General features: G+C 45.2%; 6 protein-coding genes across 6 annotated transcripts; 2 read left to right on the top strand and 4 right to left on the bottom strand.

The window, feature by feature from the left end:
* The first annotated feature begins 11 nt into the window (after positions 1–11).
* HLH54F (basic helix-loop-helix domain-containing transcription factor HLH54F) lies at positions 12–4,469 on the top strand. The gene is made up of 3 exons (XM_018012841.2): positions 12–1,720; positions 1,779–2,119; positions 4,087–4,469. The coding sequence occupies exons 1-3, from the start codon at positions 1,645–1,647 to the stop codon at positions 4,408–4,410; spliced, it is 741 nt and encodes a 246-aa protein (XP_017868330.1). The 5' UTR covers positions 12–1,644; the 3' UTR covers positions 4,411–4,469.
* A 202-nt stretch (positions 4,470–4,671) lies between these two features.
* On the top strand, positions 4,672–8,350 carry ACOX1 (acyl-CoA oxidase 1). The gene is made up of 8 exons (XM_018012839.2): positions 4,672–5,214; positions 5,982–6,141; positions 6,207–6,303; positions 6,362–6,557; positions 6,617–7,529; positions 7,594–7,699; positions 7,762–7,914; positions 7,986–8,350. The coding sequence occupies exons 1-8, from the start codon at positions 5,091–5,093 to the stop codon at positions 8,244–8,246; spliced, it is 2,010 nt and encodes a 669-aa protein (XP_017868328.1). The 5' UTR covers positions 4,672–5,090; the 3' UTR covers positions 8,247–8,350.
* An 82-nt stretch (positions 8,351–8,432) lies between these two features.
* OstDelta (oligosaccharide transferase delta subunit) lies at positions 8,433–11,006 on the bottom strand. Its single transcript, XM_018012840.2, has 4 exons — positions 10,834–11,006; positions 10,393–10,631; positions 9,052–10,336; positions 8,433–8,992 (listed from the first exon to the last, which is right to left on the bottom strand). The coding sequence occupies exons 1-4, from the start codon at positions 10,844–10,846 to the stop codon at positions 8,616–8,618; spliced, it is 1,914 nt and encodes a 637-aa protein (XP_017868329.1). The 5' UTR covers positions 10,847–11,006; the 3' UTR covers positions 8,433–8,615.
* Positions 11,007–11,194: 188 nt separating this feature from the next.
* Positions 11,195–11,921, bottom strand: LOC108617522 (uncharacterized). Its single transcript, XM_018013336.2, has 2 exons — positions 11,677–11,921; positions 11,195–11,611 (listed from the first exon to the last, which is right to left on the bottom strand). Exons 1-2 carry the CDS (start codon positions 11,780–11,782, stop codon positions 11,313–11,315), a joined length of 405 nt encoding a protein of 134 aa, XP_017868825.1. The 5' UTR covers positions 11,783–11,921; the 3' UTR covers positions 11,195–11,312.
* Positions 11,791–14,151, bottom strand: LOC108617520 (uncharacterized). Its single transcript, XM_018013335.2, has 3 exons — positions 13,656–14,151; positions 13,386–13,591; positions 11,791–13,325 (listed from the first exon to the last, which is right to left on the bottom strand). Exons 1-3 carry the CDS (start codon positions 14,009–14,011, stop codon positions 11,914–11,916), a joined length of 1,974 nt encoding a protein of 657 aa, XP_017868824.1. The 5' UTR covers positions 14,012–14,151; the 3' UTR covers positions 11,791–11,913.
* Positions 14,152–14,306: 155 nt separating this feature from the next.
* LOC108617169 (uncharacterized) lies at positions 14,307–20,256 on the bottom strand. The gene is made up of 3 exons (XM_018012878.2): positions 19,609–20,256; positions 16,092–16,475; positions 14,307–16,022 (listed from the first exon to the last, which is right to left on the bottom strand). The coding sequence occupies exons 1-3, from the start codon at positions 19,629–19,631 to the stop codon at positions 14,639–14,641; spliced, it is 1,791 nt and encodes a 596-aa protein (XP_017868367.2). The 5' UTR covers positions 19,632–20,256; the 3' UTR covers positions 14,307–14,638.
* Between the last annotated feature and the right edge of the window lie 134 nt (positions 20,257–20,390).

Genomic DNA, 20,390 nt, shown 5'->3' with positions numbered 1-20,390 from the left:
AACCAGCCTAAAGGTACGGCGACAGCGTGTCTGCTGCATTCTCGTCTCATATTGTATTACGAGACGTTGGGAAAATGCTTCGAGGAACCTCACCCATTATGTCATAATAGTTGCATAACAAAATTAATTGAACTGTTAACCGCAGACATTCGGGCAGACAGTCTATGGGTACTCCGATCTCCTTTCTCCGAACAATTGAGCCGAGTGCAATATAATTTATTGCTTTCCCTCGGCACTTGAATGGGTCTGTCTACGCGTCTGACATAGAGCGAAAGAGAGTGAGTGAGAGAGAGAGAGAGAGAGAGAGAGAGAGGGGTGGAGTGAGAGAGAGAGAGAGAGAGAGAGAGAAGAGGCTTCAACCTTTCACCAGCTGGGCAGATAGTTTCTAGGAAGAGTTTAGTTGGGTTTTAATTGCGGCCTATGGGGGTATCAAATGCATAGTAGTATATATATTGACTGTAATTTAGTGGTATGCTTTATATGTAGTGGATCCTTAGATTCCTAATAAATTTGTTGAGTTCTTCTTCGATTGGAGCCAGCATTCATCTGGACTGGAGGTCACCTTAGAAGGTTAACCACATTTCGTCTGCCATCTGCTCACACTCCATGTGATGCTCCACAGCCTGACATCCGCCCAATACCTAATCTACACTTCCGCTATGGATCCTGTCGCATGATGTCTGCTTTCTTGGACTACCATAGTAAAAATGTCTTCGGAGTGCCATGCGGTGGTTGGACTTGTGAAAGTCGATATGTAAGAGAAAACATTCATATTTATATATGTATGATATCTTCTGACTCAAAAGATATGGAAAGATCTGTAGAGAAAAACTTCTCTTTTTTGACGATTATAAGATTTCTTAAATTATTATACAAATCAGCAATTTGAATTATTGATTCTTTAAATCTATTCAAAGATGTATTAAAAACGAAATAAACAATTTAATAATTTAAATAAAATGTTGCATCAATTCAGAGATATTTTGAAGTGGATCAACTTGATATTCATTTCACGTTATGTCAGTGGCGCGTGGGCTGTCAGGGTCATTCGTATCCAGATCAAACTCCAGAGTGGATTAGGCAACGCTATCAAATTTAGTACCAGGTGGTTCCAGCTGCTGCATATAGCACGCTTTGGGCTCACTTTGGGCATCCTTAACATATTCGTAAGGAGCCACAGAATATAAGACGTACCCGATAAACACAAATTGATTCAATTTGGCTAGCGTAAACAAGGAAACGGCAGCAGCTACCAGCTGGACCAATCTCGTGCCGCCCTCGGCCACGGAGATAGCAGAGATCGCACCATGTGTTTACGGCTTCCACCAATTGTAGCTGCCGCTGAGAACTATTACGGAACAGGGGCACGCCCACAAGTGCCAAAAATAGGCAATATGACGAGAGCAAGAGATCGGAGAGAGTGAGATCGAGAGGAATGAGTGAGTGTGTAAAAAGGAAGATGTTCCGAGCGATATATTCAGATGTGTTTTATAAGTGCTGCGAGACGGTTCAAACTAGACGATCTTAAGCAAGACGCGCTAGAGAAATTAGACTCTCAAATAAGTAAATAATTCTTAAAGATTGTGAAAGATTGTGTGTGGAGTTATCGGAAAATTTATAATTGAAAGCAATAGAGATTATCTAATGCCACGCAAAAAGCGCGCCTCCAGCCCACTGGAATTGTACGACGATGATTTCGATGAGGATGCCAGCTCGCATAGTAAGCACAATTGGGAGTTATCTATGTTAAATAATCTTCAACTAAAAAACTCCCAAAGGTTCCCAGCCGCCGGTGCAACGGAATGCAGCCAATGCCAGGGAGCGTATGCGCATGCGAGTGCTGTCAAGTGCGTATGGACGTTTGAAGACCAAATTGCCCAACATTCCGCCGGACACGAAGCTCTCAAAATTGGACACATTACGTTTGGCCACGCTCTACATTAAGCAGCTAATTAACGCCGTCGAGACAGGCAGCGGTAGTCCGAATGCCAATCCAAGTGCTGCCGCTGCTTCCATAGCCGATGCGCTGGATACGCGAAATCTGGCAGCAGATTGTGCCAGTTCAGCCGGCGGCACAGCGACAAATTTCAATTTCCATAATGCTGGACAACTCGGCATGGTAAGTCTCACTCGGCAAACTCTGTTAACTTTCTCGACCTGTGCCAGTGCCTGCGGCTATGGAGCGTATAAGTGATGTCAGTGGCACCACTTAGCGTTGCATTGGCAATGCGATGTACACCTATACATATGTACATATATGTCTACAATATATACATATTTCTATACACGCATCTTAGCTGCTGGTACTTGCAGCTGGACCGCGTCTTTTTGTGACAGGTGTCAGCGCTCAGTTATGAAAGACGGCGTTGATAGGCTCAAAATTCATTCGGTTTCTTGTCAGACATGCGACAGATCGCAATTAACCCAATTAAAATATCAATGAATCGAATATTATTTATTATTAGGAGCTGTAACGGCAATCCATTTACATTGGTAATTATCTGGCTATGATCTGAGGTGATCTGATATGGTAGTATTATAAAAGCCCCAAATTTTTAATTGCAATATTTCAATATTACTCTTACAGTTTCAAGTAGGTAAATTCATAGGTCAATTGTTTGCCTTTATAATATAATTTGAAAATATTTCCTTTCCTCCTCTGCTTGAGCATTTTTGTACAAACATAATCTAAAATCATATATTTATATATTCATTTTCTGTTGGGCAACATCTGTTCAAGTACTTCTATACCTTGCGTAGGTGTAGAGTCCCCCTTTCCAACCTCCTTACCAATTTTAAGTACAACAAATCACATTTTGTGATTTCAGTTTGTGTCTGGCTTTCCTGTAATCAGATACTTTTGTGAATTTCAAAAATACTAAATATGAGTGACAGACTCGCACGGAGGCATCGACATCGCCATCGTCGTCGCCGTCGCCTAGTCGTGGCGAGCGACTCGAGATGTGCGGCATAGGAGAGGAACATTGGTTATTTCTTCGCCAGTATTTCTTGTTATTTTTAAAGATGCACGACTTTGAAGCCAAGCCAAAGAGTGAATGAATGACATGCAGGGGAAAACTGTCGTCTCTGTCGAGTCTTAGCTAAATAGTCCGTAGTATGTAATTAAGGCAAATCAGCATTTTATAGTTAGAGACTGCTCAATTCGTAAATATCCTATAAAGAGATAGGGAACAACAGCAATCGGTGAACAAGCAAAGGAATAGGGAGGTTGAAAATATGTATATGTATTATAAATATAATATTTGTGGTATCTAGTTGTATTTTTAAATTCTAAAATATGCTATCGTATAGAGTCTCCACCTATCTGGGCGATTGGTTTTATATAGGCTATAAAACAGATAGACTTTCATTAAAGAGAGGTATAACTTTTCTTATATTCAAAGTATGATTATGTATAGTTGCATATTCCCTTATGCTTTATTTGCTTCTATTATGGAATAACCCACAAAATTTTATAAAAATTCTACCAATTCGAATACAGGCAATTGTTTATTCATTCACTGAAGTTGAATGCGTGAAAATTGTTGAGCAAATATTATATTCGGGCGGCGTCTTGTGCCCATATGGTGGCAGTGTTTTGTTTGCATTTGACAGGATCGTAGCGTAGCTTCCTAAGCAGCTACGGCACCCTAATTTAGCTCAGTCGCACGCGCCGCCTTTTGGCTGAGGGCTGGGAGTTTCAGAAAAGAGAGCGAGGGAGAGCGAGAGTGAGTGAGAAGTAAAGGAAAAGATAACATAAGAGGGAGAGAGAGAGACCATTGCAAGGCATTACCCATTGGTTAACCCAGGCTGCCGATGAGTGTCTTCTGTCTTTGGACTGTTTATGTTTTTATAGATACGTTAATGACGATGTTATTGTTCAACTATGAAAACATTTCATTCAAAGAGCCACTAAAAACAATCAAAATTGTATAAACAAACAATGGCGCTGTCGCTGTCGTCATATTGTTCCATTTATAGCTGTGTGCGGTTACCCCTTAACAACTCATTATATATCATACTTGAGACTGTAGTTTGAATCCAGTATTAAAGTTCTCACTTGGAAATTATTTATCAATTTTACAGAGCTGGCCATTTGAGTTCCATCAGCACTTACAACAAGGTCACAATCGGCACAGCAATTCCAACCTGACATTCAGCTCTACGCGCATAGATTGGCAGAATTCACAGATTCAAGCGTATCCCAAGACTGCACGCAATGAGCCGCAGATGGCAGTCGAATCTAACTATGGCCAGCTACACGAAGCGCATTGGTATCCCACTGAAATGGGGGGTTTGCAATTGGACCAGTCACGCTCCATTAATGGCTGCTGTGCTTATGAATCTTCTGGTTTGGCACAACATCAGCGGGGCATTACAATATCCAGCAGTCAGGCGAATAGCCTTTAGACATTTATATTGCTATGTTCTCTAGCCGAAAATCGTATTAAAATCGTGATTTTATTCTATTTGCTGTATGTATGTATGTTATGTAATTTACTAAGCCAAAGATTAGAATAGTGTTTTAAGCTGTAAAAAATTAGTCAATAAACTCAAGTAAATAAAAGTAACGGAAAATCGAACTGTTGATACATTTGAATTTCTTAACAGTCTGGCAGCGCTGTATGCGCAGTATTTCACGCTCCAGCCCTGTAGACAAACAGCTGATTGTACACAAACAAAGAGGCTCAACACAATAACAATAACGGATTTATCAACAATAGATTATGAGTATCCGCTCAGATGGCGCAACAACAAAAACTTGATTAACTACAACTATCGGCAATAATCTTTCGCAGAAGTTGACGAAAAAAATGAGTACATACATCTATATTTCTCAAAGTGCACGCGGTTAAAGTTCACTGAGGCGAGCAGATAAGATTCGAGCGAACATCCGTATGCATAAACTGTGCTTTCAAAAGCCAATACACATTGAGGTCGGCTCCACAATATATTTAGTTAGTACTCGCTCGTCGTAGAAGACACACGTGAAAGTTTTCTTTGTGTTTAAATGCCAGAGAGAATTGTTAAGAAATAAAACTTGATTTGAACCCGTTTCTGTTTGTTGTTGCTGATATATATTAAACAAAATGCCTGCATTGGAAGTTAATCCAGATTTGCAAAAGGAGCGTAATACGGCGACCTTTGATCCGCAAGAGTTTTCAATTTTTTGGGCTGGTGGCGTTGAGAAATACAAAGAGAAGAAAGCCTTGGGTAAGTCGACTCGCGCTTAAGCGTACTTTAAAATTTACTCAGTGCGATTAACTGGTTTTTTCTATAAGCTAGACTTAAAGAGCGAGTCTCTAGCTTGCTCAGTGGTAAGTCGCAGTTAAGCTGCTGTTGCAGTAGCATGACAAAGCAAATACAATGGGAGCTAACAGCGATATGTACATACAAACATGGCGCAATAAACAAGTTGTTGTCAAGTTAACTTTTGAACCTTGTTAATTAAACAGACAGGTTATATATTTTCGCTATGTGCCTGTTTTGGCAACTTTTCGGGCAACCCTTGACCGGCCCTCTTGGCGTCTTTGTTGTGATCGGTATCTTCTCTCTTTTACTCATTCATAATTAATCAGCGACGGTATTTAACCTCAACGATTTATGCAAATTTTACACTTAATAATCGGTATCGCATCATAAATGCAACAAGTGGAACTGTGAGACTGATAATGTAAACAAGGCTATTGAACTTTGTTCAAGTGACAGCATCCCAAACTAAATCGATTTCGTACATTTTCATTAGCGATAATTGGTAGACTTTGAGTTTACTTTTCAAGTCACATAGTTCATATTACTCAAGAGTAGTTAAGAATGTTATAAATCGTGCGTTCTTTTGATAAGCCTTATCTACATACGTCCATTCAATTTGGACTAATCGCTTGTAGCCAATAATAGAAAATACCAGTAGCTCGAGTATACGATTAATTGAAAGCTAGATAAACTACTTACGTACTTATGTACTTAACTACCAATTACAGAGAAATTGTTTCTCGAGGATCCTGCGTTGATGGATAAACTGCCCACATCATACATGTCCCACAAGGAGCTCTATGAGGACAGTTTACGCAAAGCCTGTGTCATTGGCGAGAAGATACGAAAGCTGCGTGCTGATGGCGAGGATGGCGTGGATACATATGCGTAAGTATTTTAATATTTATATTATTATTCATATGATTGATATATTTGATATGCTCTTTCAACAGTGCTCTGCTTGGCGGCTCATTGGGCGCTGCTTTGCTGAAGGAGGGCAATCCCATGTCGCTTCACTACGTCATGTTTGTTCCCACAATTATGGGTCAGGTTAGAGTTAGCTTCGCCTCAATTAAGACTTGGTTTAATGTGGAATTGATCTTTTTAGGGCACTATGGAACAGCAGGTCGAGTGGCTGCCCAAGGCTTGGGATTGTGAAATAATTGGAACCTATGCCCAAACCGAGCTGGGACATGGCACCTTCCTGCGTGGCTTGGAAACGCGCGCTGATTACGATGCCAGCACGCAAGAATTTGTGATCAATACTCCGACGATGACTGCATACAAATGGTGGCCTGGCGGCTGTAAGTAGCCTCCCAACTAGATAGATTATATCGAGTGACTTCAACTTGAATATTTGCAGTGGGTCACACGGCTAACTATGCTGTTGTGGTGGCACAGCTGTACACCAAGGGCGAGTTCCGTGGTTTAGCTCCGTTTATTGTGCAGCTCAGAGACATGGAAACGCATCAGCCTATGCCAGGCATTGACATTGGCGACATTGGCACCAAGCTGAGCATGAAGGGTGTCAACAATGGCTATCTGGGCCTGAAGAATGTGCGTGTGCCGCTGAACCACATGCTAATGAAGAACCAACAGGTGCTGCCCGATGGCACCTATGTGGCGCCCAAGAATAGTGTTCTCACCTATGGCACCATGATGTTTGTGCGTTGTGTGCTCATCAGGGACACTGCTCACAGCCTGGCCAAGGCATCGACCATTGCGACACGTTATTCCGCAGTTCGGCGACAGAGTCCCATTGATCCCAAGGAGCCAGAGCCTCAGATCATGGACCATACGACACAACAGCTGAAGGTATTCCCGCAGATATCCAAGGCAATTGTGTTTAAGATAGCGGGCGATACTATATGGAACATGTACAATGTACTCTCCGGCGAATTGGAGCAAGGCAACCTGGAGCGCCTGCCCGAGATGCATGCGCTAGCTTGTTGTCTAAAAGCCATTTGCAGCGCTGATGCATCAGCCGGCGTGGAAATATGCCGTCTCTCGTGCGGCGGTCATGGCTTCATGGACTGCTCAAATTTCCCCGCTATCTATGGCATGACAACAGCTGTCTGTACGTACGAGGGCGAGAACACGGTAATGCTGCTTCAAACGGCGCGTTATCTGGTCAAGGTCTATGGCCAGGCGCTGGCCGGGGAGAAATTGGTACCAACCGTGGCCTACATCAACGAAGCTATCAAGCTAAAAAAATTTGTTAATTTCGATTGCACGCTGGAGTCAATCGTGAAGGCATTCCAATTTGTGGCAGCGAAGTAAGTGCATTTCCATAAACATAAAAATATTATATGTAATTCAATCTAAATATTATGTTTATAGCAAAACACGGGTCGCCTATGAACAGATCGAAATGCGTCGCCGACAGGGCCACAGTACGGAGGTGGCCGCCAACCTCAGTGGCATCTTCTTGACAGGCGCCGCAGATGTAAGCAGGAATAATAATTATTATATGGCTCATTCATATACTAAATCTAAGTCGACTTTTAGCTACACGGACGCGCATTCTTGGCCCAAACCGCGTACACAGAGCTCACGGCTATTTCGAAACAGGTTTCGCCGGCTCTGGCTGACGTGCTAAAGGTGGTGCTGGAGCTCTACCTCGTCGATGCGTGTCTTAACCGCATTGGTGACTTTTTACGGGTGAGTAAGACACTATCTTATCTAGTTAAGATATACGAGAAAGTGCTATTACTAACCGGCACAAATTGTAGTTCATTGAGTTTACTGATGCGGATGTCACCAAATTGGAAATGCGATTAGAAAGCTGTCTGAAGCGATTACGCCCCAATTCCGTCGCTTTGGTCGATAGCTTTGATTTGCACGATCGTGTTTTGGACTCAGCACTGGGTGCATATGATGGCAAAGTGTATGATCACATATTTGAGTCCATTAAGAAGAATCCACTCAACAAGGAGCCGGTGAACGAATCGTTTCACAAATACCTGAAGCCTTTCATGAAGGCCCATTTGTAATATAATGTTATTTGTTTTCTTCCTTCGGGAGTATTTCGAAACTCTCATATGATTGTTATGTCGTCGTATTTGTACATATTATTAAACCTTATTTGTATATTTTATACTGTGCTACTTGACTCCTTATTGTGCATTCTCTCCCCAATATTGTATAGTCCAAAGTACATGTATTATGTGAAGTCTTGGTTGTGTGTTTTAATAGAGCTTACACTAAACGCTTTATTAAAGATTGGTTTTAATTATAGTTTGTTAGATAGAGAGTGTGACTGCAACACATATCCTCAATTAGCAGTTCTTGACGCTGGCTAATTTTGATCTAATTATCGAATGCTGAATAGAGCACAGCCTTAAAGCCCTCAGTAATGTCGCTTATGAAGCACCAGCTGGATTCTTGGCGTTACGTTGTGCATAGAGTCGTCGCAACAGTCGATTGCCACAGAGGAATGTGAATACTGCGATTGGTATGAGCAGGCGCAGTGTCTGGAACATGTTCAGTCGCAGCCAAAAAACAAAGAAGAGCGCCAAGATGCCACCAAAGCCTAAATGGAAGCCAATCGTGCTGGGTGACCACGTAAAGTTCGACACATTTATGCCCAATTTAGCCCAGAAGACAAAGAGCAGGACGAGGGGCGTTATGCACAGGCCAGTGAAGATATCCGAAACAATGCGGGGCGGGCGCTTATCGGGCACGCGGAATTGATGCTCGATCTCTGGCAGAGGTCCATTCACATGGCTGGGTTTGACATCTGTGGAAAGTATTGAATTTAATTCGAATAAAATAATTATGAACAACAACTACACTTACCTCTGTCCGGCTGATTAAATTTCAGCTGCACATCAGCCAATAGCCACTCGAAGGAGTTGGACAACGAAGCATCGCCGACAGTCAGATAAATGTTATACAAGCCATTTTGGAAATTGAAATTCTTGCCCTGATTGCCCACGTCCATGTCAAACTTGTATGCCTTGCTGCTATCCTGTTCAGCTACGAATATGATCTCTTTGTCTGTTTCCTGGTTATGCAGACGCACAAAGGCCTGATGCACTGCAATGGGTTTGCTGGTGCTCTCATCGACTAGCAGCGCTTTAAGTAGCAGCTTCTGTGTGCTGTCCGCCGTGAGGGTATCCTTCAGCTTGTTTGGGTAGCTGACGCTTTGCTTACGTGTGGCTGCACTGGCATCGGATTCGGCAATGCCCACTTCTAGAGTCTGTACCTTGACACGTCCCAAAACCTTAAATTGCAGTTTTTGTTTATAAACGCCATCACCGTTCAACTCCGCCTGGTATATGCCGCGACCTGGCTTCAGGCTGCTCAAATCCGCCGCATAGGTGGTTTTGTCTGAAGACTTTGATACCAACTGAATCTTTTCTGCCAACACAGAGCCATCCTTCTTCACACTAATCTTTGCACTGAGGCTCGTCACGGCTGGCGACAGGGGTTTGCCGAGCAAATCAACAATTGCTACATTCAGAGTTGGCGACTGGGCCTCCAGTTGTCCATTTCCAATGAGCTGTATGCAGATGGGTGATACTTTGTCCGCGCTGCTGATTGTTTTTAGCGCCTCAATTAGCACATGAGCTCCCTTGGCAGTTTGCACCGAGCGGCGACTCAGCAAATAGTTAGCAAATTTAACAGCTTGGTCAGCTGTAACAGGTGCTGGCTTGTTAAAAGCCTTCGACACACCAAAAACGCCGTTAAGTATCAAGGCGGTGATGCTTAGTCCACCCTCGAATTGCAGCAGTCGGCCATCAACTTCGTCAGCTTGAACAATAGCGTCCTCGGTGCGGTCGGCAATGAAACTGGCACTAGGGCCGAGCTGGACAGCCACATTAAATGCATAGCCCAGACCGCTGAGCGTGTCATCCTTTTTCAGCACCTCCTGCAAGCGTTTCACAATTTTCGCCTGCGCTGCCTCGCTAACCTGGACGCCGAGTGCTTTGTGCGTCGCTAAACGATAGTAAATTTCCTGTGTGGTGGCCAATTCCGAATCCAACGAGCTGTAGACCTTCGACAACAGTGCTTCAGGGATCTTTGTGGAGCAACGCAAATTTCTGTTGGCACCAATCAGGTAGTAGTCCTTCTCAAAGTTCTGCAAGCGGGGCAAAGGTTAAAATAAATGAAAAACTCATCTATTTCTATACCTACATTTAGTTTGGATTCTGTATGTAACGTAACAATCTTTTTGCAGAGCGTTTCCTTTGTCGCAGCATCAGTTGTCTCAATGTTTAGGCTGGCAAAGAAAATCGCTTGTAGATCGTTGGAACTAAGGCCATCAACAAAGACTTTTTGCAGGCGGGTGAGATCCTTTGGCCCCAAATGGCTATCGACGGTGCGCGCACTCCAAGTCGTTGCAGTGACGCAGAGTACACATAGAAGCGTAAAGGCTATTGTAGCAGAAAGAAAAATCAGTATAATACTGTGGAAAAATGTGTTGGACAAGTTTCAAAAACGCACAGTCAACGTCGACGCCGGCAAGTGAGACAGAGAACGAGACAGCGCGACAGCGCCTATGCCGGCGTTTCTGCTGCACACACACAAGGACCCCTTCACTCTGACATCAATTTATAATGGTAAATTATGACTTACCTATTTTAAGCATTGTCCTATATGTGTAGCGTTGTGAAACGCACCTTATATGCTATAGGATAATAAATAAAAAACGAGTAAATAGCCCTGCTCCGCCTGTTTCAGCTTCGATATTTTTTACAGACACGTCAGCGACAGTGTTGTCTATTAGCTGTGAACATTAGAGATGGCATTACAAAACACACACAAAAAGTGTGTACACACTTGCACGCAATGTAAACTAGTCGTTTTATCGATTAATGTGATGGCAATGTTATGCGTTAATTTAAATTTACAATTTTATGCGTTAATTTAGATTTAATTTTTATTTATTTTTTATATCTAAATGTGCATTAAATAAAATTGGTTATTGCTGATTCGATTCTATTAATTAACTTAAACTAAACTGTATTTAATTTACGCATAAGCTCGTTGCTATAGTAATGCAAAATTTCACACAAAACATTCAAACTGAACTAAATAATAACGTGAATTTCTATTTACTGTCCAAACTTCTCAGTACATTCCTGCAATGGCCTGGTTATGGAATATTTAACTCTAAAAGTTTTCGTAGGATCGCCCTCATGATTCCAAAGAGTTATGGGCGTGGTACAATACAGAGGATATTTGTTAATACGCAATTCCAAACGCTCCTCGTCCTCTGGCGGCTTATCTTTGCAGAAGTTCTCAAAATATTCAGTGTGATTGGGTCCCAAATCAGGTACAACTATATTCTGTCGATTGTATTCATCTAGAAGTTCCTTCCACAGAAATTTCTTCATGAGATTCGCCCGCGTAGCTGTAATAATATAGTCGCAACTTACTTAAACCGAACTTTTATTGATATTTTAGGCAGTTAGTTACTAAGTATCTTATTTCTGTAAGGTACTCCAAAACTCTCCTGCGTTTCGGTGCGCTCTGCAATGCAGGGTCCTTTGCCCTTGATGCGAAAGCTTTCGTCCTGATCCATTTTAGGCGTTTTTTAAGGCTAACGAAAATAATTTATTTATTTAGTAAATAGGTTTGTGATGCGAGCAACGAAAAGTGTTTGACTGAATGCTTCGGCAGGGCAAACACATTTGTAGCTTGACAACGAGGCAGCTAGGCAACCGACTGCTCTGACTGTTGAGGCGGCGCCTCGTCTTCCTCGACGATGAGCGTCACGTCTTTGGGACGAAGTATGCAGTAGTAGACGACAATGGTGGCGAGGAACAGAATGCCGCTGTAGACAATCCACTCCCAAATGAAACCAAACCACCAGGATTCGAATTGTTCGTTGCCATACCAAATGGCTGTCATTGTTATGTTCTCCGCCAGCACGAGCACCAGATACGAGATATACCAACGTCGTATACTCTTGAAGCATACTCGCAGCTCGATCAGCACAAAAATGTAAATGTAGCCAAGCAGCAAGTAGAACAGACAGCGACTCCAGCTAACACGGCAGCGCGTCTCCAGCGCCAAGGCGGCCAGCATCAAGGCGTAGTGCACGCCCACCACAATAAAGAAGGCGCGCGGGTAGAAGACGCAGAAGGTGGCCAGCGACAGCATGCGCATTATGATGAAGGCTATCCAGCCGAAGAAGGCAACGGTGCGGCCAGCGAAGTCATCCTGCTGGATGCCGTTCACAATCTTTGTGGGCCGTGGAAAGTAGAAGTCGACCACGTCCTTGGGCGTCAAGGGCGTGCCCTTTGGAGTCTGTGCCACCACCAAGGGCGTACGCTCATCGGAGTTGGGCTCCTCATCCACACGTCCAATGAGCACTTTGGGTGGCCGTGGCACGTGGTCCTTAATGTATAGCTGAGCATTCACAAGCAGCATATCCTTGAACGTCTCCAACTGTGAGAGGGGACGTGAAATGCGTTTGCTTCTTCTGTATCCCGTATCCGATTCAGTGCGTCGCAGATCTGGCGCTGCAGGCGGATCATTCTCTGTAGGCAGCCGCAGCATGGGCAGCGCTGCTGGCGCTGTAGCTGGTGGCGGCGGCGGAGCTGGCGTCTCTGGCACTGTGTCCAGCACCTCAATGCTATCCAAGTGCTTTAGCTCGTCGCGGTGTAAGTGCAATTTGGGTCGAGCTTGGTGCATCTTATCATCGTCTGTGACATTGCCAGCAGCAGTGCTTGAGGGCGGATGTAGCATAGCTATTATCTCCAGCTTCTCCACAGCGTCGTTATCCACTTCATCGTGTCCAGCTACGTGCAACTCATGGCTGCCAACTGCTGACGTCTCAATCTGATTGCCCGATTCCTGACGGGCATGGAAGTTCGCCATGATCTTCTCCGATTGCGGAAAACTTGTGGCCACTGAACGCTCCGACTCCCGTTTTCTGCGCTCCGCCTCTCCGCATAGCCGCTCATTCTGCTCCAGCCGGCAGCGTTGGGCTTCCACCTGCTGCGGCGTTGCCCAGGGGTAGTTGCGACCCACGCGCCGCTGACTCTCGATGCGATGATAGGTGGTAGTAATTCCAGCCAGATCAATGGCTGCAAATACCAGACACATACTCTGCAAGGTGGCTACAAAGGAAGACAGTTAGCCCAACCATGTGCCGATTGAGGGCAAATCTCTTAACTCACTTGTCTCATAGTTGCGAAAGATGTCCTGGGTGAGCATGTGGTACATCTGCAAGATGATCTGTGGCGCCGCCTGTGCATATGCCTGGATGAGCAGATATAGCTCAATGTTGGAGGTTTGCGTTACCTTCCCTAAGCACTTCATACGCTCCACGTCATCATCCGCATGGTACAACGCCTCCACGGACCAAAACAAGCGCATGGTGAACCTGGTTTGCGTATTATGCAAATCAGAGACTCCTCAAATGTTTCATTAGTCAATCTATGACTCACCTGTAGACTACGGCGAATGGGAAGAACAGCAGCTGCAGCAAACCCAAGCTGCAGCCCATACACTTACTCCGACTGGCGCTCGCGCTGCTGCGCTGCTCCCTGGAGCTGAGCACCAGCACATAGGTGAGCAGTGGTGGCAGCAGCACCAGCACCAGGGTGCCAGCACCATAGCCCGGCTCATGCCTACGAAAGTGCTGATAGCTCAGGGCCAGGTCGGTGGAGGTTTGCAGCATGTACACCAGGAGCCCCAGGCATGTGGGTATTATGTAGGACACATAGATGCGAGTGCGACTTCGTATCGTGTAGCCCAGGATGTGACCTGGCGGACTGGCTGCATGGCCCAGCTCCGTGGTCATATTATCCAAAGAAACCAAATCAATCTATATCCTGGGTGATTTCCGTTCGAGTTTTCGTTCAACTGCGTTTTACATGTTTCAAATGCGAAATTTCGGATGATACTACGGCTCCTATGAGTAAGCAACGCTCTCTGGGCACGCTTATCAATTGGGCGTATGCGTATGTGTGCTTAGGGCGCAGATTAGATAAAACCGCTTGAATGAGTCTCGTGTGGAGAACGCCAAGGTTTGTTTATGTTTGCAAGCGCAATTGTTGAGAATGTGCAGGGAGAGGAGCGGGAGAGAAGCGTTGAGAGTGGTTAATGCAGGTTAAGTATGCCTCTATTAATTTGTATCGTTGATGGTTTTTTAGTTGACTGGAGCTCTATGCATTATGCATACGAAAGTGAGTAGTTAGAGAAATTATTATCTGAAGAGCATCTATATATGCAGATCTAAGCCCCTAAATCTATGGGAGAAGCATTCCGATGGAATGATATATCTGGAAAAAATAAATATCCGCTACCCCCGTTTAGTAAAGAAGAAGAATATATATTAACCCACCCAAAATACTTTATAGGAATATCATACTTCATAATTGTATATAAGTAAATTCTTTATTTAATTGCGATTGCTTGTTGAACTTGCCTAAGAATCATACCACGTCTTTTTCATCCAATTGGAAGGCTTGCATGGCTCATCCAGCACCACGAACGAATCCTGTTGACTCTCTGTGCTCTGCTTGGAACGGCGACAGCCCACGGCATACTTGGGATTGCCCTCAATGATGGAGGATTTGTCACGGCACTTGGCCGCATTCTGCAGCACGGAGCCGCGTCGTCCATATCGAGCTGGCTTCTTGGCGCCACCAGTGGCCACATCCTCGAAGCTGGGCACCACGGGCTGGGCTGGCGGGGGCGCCTCCTTCAGCTGGCGCTGTCGCGCGGGCCGTCGCTTCGTCTGCACCTGCGCAGCATCCAGCGAAGAGTCCGAGCTCTTGCGCAGATTACCAGGCGGAGCAATCAGCTCACGTGAACGCTCTCGGTCCCGTTCCCGCAGCTGGTAATTGTATTGGGCGCGTCGATACTCGGGTGTGGCAGTTAGCTCATCGGCTGTCAAGCAGCTGGCAGCGGGCTCTCGATCCATGCGTGGACTTGTGCTGTTGGCGGTGGCGGTGGTGGTGCTGGGGGTGTTGCTGTTGTTGTTGTTGGTAGTGTTCTGGTTGCTGTTGCTGGTGGGCAATCGAAATGAGGAGACGGGCTTGCGCACCACGGGCCGCGATCGTGGAAAGTCCAGGTAGTTGTTGCGATACTCTGGATTGAATTCGATCTTGCCACGCAGACGCAGGTACGGCTCACGCACCTTGCCACGCTCCGGCATCTCGGTGATGTGCGGATCACGGAAGCTCTCATAATACTCGGGCACCTCCTTGGTGAATTCGCCGCGCGGCCGCAAATGATCGTCCGTCTTGAGGGGCTTCTCTTTGGCCATGTGCTTGGGTGGGACATTGAACTTATCGCGATACTCGGGCAAGTCGCTGCCGCTCTCCACGGGCGGCCGCTGCTCCTGCTCGGAGCCAGAGACGCGCAGATTGTCGTGCTTCTTGATGGGCGCACTCTTCGAGTAGTTGGCATACATCTTGAAGCTGTCCTGGTACTCGGGCACCGCATGGAACTCGCCCTGCATCTTGATGCTGCTGATCTGCGGTATCGAGTGCGCCTTCTCGATGGGAAACTGCTCTACGAACTGCCGCTTATACTCGGACGGCGTTGGCTCGTACTGTGTGCCCTGTGCCCGCATCTGCAGATGACAGCGCTGCTGCTCCTGGGCGGCTATGTCACGCTTAAACTTGTCGCTGGCCAAGCGATTCGATGGCTGCTCTTTGTCGTCGCGAAACATTTGCCGGGGCAGTATCTCAGCTCCGCTGTCCACCATGGGGTAGGTGAGATACGATGAGCTCTTCATTACCACCGGCTCATTCGCGCCACCCAGCTGCAGGTTCTCCGGGTTGCGCACGGGAAATGTGCGCGAACTGAAGGAGACAACATCAACATATATTATGTATTTACGATCATATATAGAGAGAGAGACGATTGCTTACTACTTCAGATCCTCGGGCGTATACCAGTGATATTTATCCTGATGCTCCGACAGCAGCTGCATCAAGCCCTCCAGCCGCAGCGATGTGGCACGCCTGAGCAGTGTTCGGGGGTGGGCGTGGGCGTAGGCGTGGCCCTGGCAACAATAGTGCTTACGGTACTCGGACTTCAAGGAGCCAAAGGACAACACTGGCGCCTCGCTATCATACAGACAGACGTTGCTGTGTGTGTGCTGCGGAAACGGCTGACGGCGACGGAAGAACTTGAGGTCATCGACGGCGAGATGCTCGTGCAGATGTTTGATTGTGAAGCGATCGCTGTGCCTCTGGCTGGCTGCGAGGTCTGGCTCCGAGAACGAACGGTTCCAATTGAAATCCGCCTCGACACTGCGGAAGGAATGTATTGTTAGCCAGAAATTGGCCTGGCAAAATCACGATTCTGGATTGGGTGGGGGCAGCCAGGGAGGGGGAGTCTTGGCTACGTTTGGCGTTGGCGTTGGCGTTGCCATTGGAACCAAATAACAGGGAATCGAAATTAAGTCGCACAGAATGCCAACAAAAGCACAAATATGCTATGGGTAAATTCCTAGGAAACGGCGTGCCCAACTAGGAGATACCCTATGTGGAGTTATTGATGGCAAGTCAAAAATCTGCTGTGAACAGTTAAGTCAGACGGGTGAGAGCTGCTTACGTCAAGGATTCGGATGTGAGAGACGCATATGGAGCGCCAATTGAGGTGATTGAGGGTGACATACTATGGAGCAATATACTCTTCCAACTCCATTATAGCAGAGACGAACACATATTTGCTGTGATAGTATGCCTTAGCCCAAATGGCGCCTTATGAATAATACTACCAATGCGCCTTCTAAGTTTCTAGCTAGGAACTCCTCTGAAGGAATGTTTTCATAGCGTGCCAGCACGCACACAACAAACACACATACATACATAAGCAACTTGGCACACCTGCTGGCATGTGTTGCTAGGCACATACACACACACACATCTAATAGACAAACAGACAATAAAGCAAATTGCAACAAATTGGAAAATGTTTTTGTTTGAATATTAACGAGAATCAGAAGGAAAAGGATTCGTTACCGCTGCTGCTGCTTTTGCTATTCAAAATCAATAGATGTCAATTACGTAGAGTGCAGCCATAAACAGTGCAGCTAGCCCACCTGCCACATGAGCAATGCCTTAAAGCGGAAATTGGTTTTGCTTTTGCAATTGCCAAGGACTCATTAGAATTGGCCATTAAAAGTGGATAATTACAGTGAGGCAGTGCAGTTTGTTAATGCATACACCTGTGTAGACCCCACACCATCCCACTCCACCGTGCTGTTGACCGTTGCCTCGCATGCATATGGAAATATGCCCACCTGTTGCAATGGGGCTGCTCCAGTTGCTGCTGCTGCTGCTGCTGCTGTTGTTCTTGCTCTCATTTATGGCTGGCACATTTGCATATTTAATGGTCGCAGCATTTGCATATATGCATTTGCAGCTATTTCTTGCACTTCCGATGTGTAAAACCATCAATCTTAACTTGGAACGCTGTGCGCAAATGCCAAGAGTGTCAGGCAGCTGGCTGGCGGGGAGGGAAGGGGAGGACTTAGCAAACGAAGCGAATGAGTTTAGGATGATATCATGGCATTTAATTGATATAAATATATGGGCAGTAGATTAAGAGGAGCTAGAGTAGCAGATTGTGAGAGATATAGATAGTGACACAGAGGGGCAGAGGGAGAAGGAGACGAAGAGAGAGAGAGAGAGAGAGAGAGATAGATAAAGGGAGGGGCAGAGGCAGAAAGAGCTTAACAGATAAACACTGAGGGACAGAGAGAAAACAAACATCGGCAAGGGGAGACGGGGTTTGCCTGAGAGAGAAAAGTAAAAGACAGTGGGAGTCGAGGATTAAGAGAGAGAGAGAGAGAGAGAGAGGGAGAGAAAGAATAAAAGAGACTTTTATCTAACTTTTTAGACAAAGATAAATGATAGGATTCTCGGAGAGCTAGGGCAAAGCTGTATACGCTAAGTGGTAGAAGCTGTAAGGGAAAAAGTATAACTATATAACTTAATCATAATAATTATGATGAATATCATATCCATGATACTGTATGACATTGAAAATAATAAATTTACATGCTAATAATAATGATTGATTTTGATATTGATGATAATGAGTCCACTGACTATTCATATATAGAATATAGTGCAAACTTTTACCCAGCCAATATCAGAATCATGCACCTGCCTAACAGGCACCTGCCACCGTCTGAAATACTTTCCACCACGCCATGCCCAATCCAAACTTAGTTATGCATACTAAATTCACTTAAAAATAAATTCGCATGTTCAACTTAGCGCATTATGATTTCTAATCAAAATCGTGCCGTCAGGTGCTCAGCGTCAGCGTCGGCTCGGTATCAGTTTTTTGTTAGTGGCCAAAAATGAAATAAAATAGAGGGAAAGGGTCTGCTGTCAAGTGCAGCTGTAATTGCGTGCGTGACTTGCGCTGGCTCGGAGCGGAGCGGAAACGGAAACAGACACAAGCCCAAACGCAAGCAACTGCAGCGCGGCCAGCTGCGAGTGTGAAAGGCGCCCAAATCATGTCGAGCCCAAAACTTTTAATAGCAACAGAGTGCCAAAAGGCTGACCCAATTCGCCGCCCACCTCAAGGTAATAAATGAAAGGCGAAAAATAAGCGAAAAGTGCCAAAGCAACGAAATGCAAATGCCCTGCAAATATTGAGAGACTCGGTTATATCTTGGGAAAGTGAAAGTTTGTTTTATAAATCATAGCCATTCTAAATGAAAGTTGATTGATGATTTTCAATTCAAGTAGTTTTAGACTTAATATTTGCAAAATATACAAATCCAGGAATCAAGCTCTAGAATATTAAATAGATTCCAGAGCGTCGAATATATTCGAGATACTTAAATATATTCCAGAGAATCGAATATATTCCAGATTTAAGAGACACAGATGATCAAATCTAGTCCTCCTGTGGTCTTACAAAGGAGAAGTCTTCTTTTATGTCTAGCTCATATTCCTTCAACTTATTAGCCAGTTCAGTTGCAGCAAGGGCATTTGAATGTCGACCTGTTCTACGTTTCCTTTTTGTTTAGTTTTCTTTTCAATTTAGTTTTTCGTAACTAGTCCGTCCAGTAGTGCTCTAATCTTGACAATGCCAAATGACCTTTGAAGGCTTTTGCTATTTTTAACTCTGTCGCCACAGGCGTAACGCAAACCCATTTAAATATGCTAATCAATTGGCAATTACGGCACTGAGAAGGAATAACAACAATAACAAGAAGTACACGCAATTCTCTACACATAATTATATAGATTTATGGGCGGCATTTTGCAAACATTTGCATGTCACGCCACAGGGCGTATACGTAATGCAGGAGACATGAATGCGGCATTATGTTAACGTGAATGCATCGCCCAAGGCCATGGACAGACATGCAGTGCCCTTCAATAAACATATTCGAATAGCGTCTTGTTTATACTCTACCCATCGCTGGCTTTCCAGTCCATTTTTGCTGTTTCACTTTTCAGTTTTCACTTTTCACTTTTAGTACTTGGCACACGGCAGCACTTGAACCAGAAATGGAAAATGTCTGGGTGTAAACATGTTGGGGCTTAAAGCTCGATGGCCACTGTCCATGTCCAGGTGGTAGCAGTAGCCCCGCGGCAGAGGAAGACGTCGCCCCGCGCGACTAACTAAATGCCTCGCGCTGTTCGAGCGCCAACAGCACGACTTGACCACACGGATCGTAAATCCCAACTGAGCCAATGTACAACTTCACACGCCAAAAACTTTCCTGCCAGCTGTGTTTGCATGTGTGTGAGTGTGCGTGCTGTGTGTCCCTGGGTGCGCGCGAATCACGCTGTAGTAGTAGGTGTCAGTCAGTCAGGAGGCAAAGCACATGCCATTTCATGGCATAATGCAGTTGATTGGGTCCCAGCTGCTGGCTGTCAGCGTTTCGCGTGTGTCCTGCATGCATCCGTAATGAAGTCGCACTGCTGTCCTAATCCGCCGACTGCTCGACTGCTCGATAGCCCGATGGCCCCCCGCTAACGATTCGCAACGCAATTTTCAATCTGGATAAATTATTTCCGCACAGCCCACACGCAACAACAACAAAAGCAACAGCTCCTCGACTGCCGCCTTTCAATTGTCATGAACTGGGCGCCATTTCCGGTCGCCCATGTAGGTCAAGTGCAAAGCAATTGTCGGACGGAAATGTCGTCTATTTAAGGGTAAATTTGATTTTAACCATCGTGTTACTTCGT

Source organism: Drosophila arizonae, chromosome 5 (assembly GCF_054131065.1).
Source record: "Drosophila arizonae isolate 15081-1271.41 chromosome 5, UAZ_ARI_1.0, whole genome shotgun sequence".
NCBI classification, from domain to species: Eukaryota; Metazoa; Arthropoda; class Insecta; order Diptera; family Drosophilidae; genus Drosophila; species Drosophila arizonae.
Note: the sequence above shows the minus strand (reverse complement) of the source record. Positions and strands in the feature narration are given on the sequence as shown.

Excerpts from the sequence above, each read along its gene's own strand:
- HLH54F (XM_018012841.2), top strand. The coding sequence starts at position 1,645 with ATGCCACGCAAAAAGCGCGCCTCCAGCCCACTGGAATTGTACGACGAT. Across the intron at positions 1,721-1,778 it reads TGAGGATGCCAGCTCGCATA|GTTCCCAGCCGCCGGTGCAA; the intron begins GTAAGCACAATT and ends AAACTCCCAAAG. Across the intron at positions 2,120-4,086 it reads ATGCTGGACAACTCGGCATG|AGCTGGCCATTTGAGTTCCA; the intron begins GTAAGTCTCACT and ends TCAATTTTACAG.
- ACOX1 (XM_018012839.2), top strand. The coding sequence starts at position 5,091 with ATGCCTGCATTGGAAGTTAATCCAGATTTGCAAAAGGAGCGTAATACG. Across the intron at positions 6,142-6,206 it reads GATGGCGTGGATACATATGC|TGCTCTGCTTGGCGGCTCAT; the intron begins GTAAGTATTTTA and ends CTCTTTCAACAG. Across the intron at positions 6,558-6,616 it reads CAAATGGTGGCCTGGCGGCT|TGGGTCACACGGCTAACTAT; the intron begins GTAAGTAGCCTC and ends GAATATTTGCAG.
- OstDelta (XM_018012840.2), bottom strand. Across the intron at positions 10,337-10,392 it reads ATACAGAATCCAAACTAAAT|AACTTTGAGAAGGACTACTA; the intron begins GTAGGTATAGAA and ends CCCCGCTTGCAG. Across the intron at positions 8,993-9,051 it reads ATTTAATCAGCCGGACAGAG|ATGTCAAACCCAGCCATGTG; the intron begins GTAAGTGTAGTT and ends TACTTTCCACAG.
- LOC108617522 (XM_018013336.2), bottom strand. The coding sequence starts at position 11,782 with ATGGATCAGGACGAAAGCTTTCGCATCAAGGGCAAAGGACCCTGCATT. Across the intron at positions 11,612-11,676 it reads TTACAGAAATAAGATACTTA|CTACGCGGGCGAATCTCATG; the intron begins GTAACTAACTGC and ends ATATTATTACAG.
- LOC108617520 (XM_018013335.2), bottom strand. The coding sequence starts at position 14,011 with ATGACCACGGAGCTGGGCCATGCAGCCAGTCCGCCAGGTCACATCCTG. Across the intron at positions 13,592-13,655 it reads CCATTCGCCGTAGTCTACAG|GTTCACCATGCGCTTGTTTT; the intron begins GTGAGTCATAGA and ends TACGCAAACCAG. Across the intron at positions 13,326-13,385 it reads CTTTCGCAACTATGAGACAA|CCACCTTGCAGAGTATGTGT; the intron begins GTGAGTTAAGAG and ends CTTCCTTTGTAG.
- LOC108617169 (XM_018012878.2), bottom strand. The coding sequence starts at position 19,631 with ATGGACTGGAAAGCCAGCGATGG. Across the intron at positions 16,476-19,608 it reads GACTGGAAAGCCAGCGATGG|TGTCGAGGCGGATTTCAATT; the intron begins GTAGAGTATAAA and ends TTCCTTCCGCAG. Across the intron at positions 16,023-16,091 it reads ACGCCCGAGGATCTGAAGTA|TTCGCGCACATTTCCCGTGC; the intron begins GTAAGCAATCGT and ends TGTCTCCTTCAG.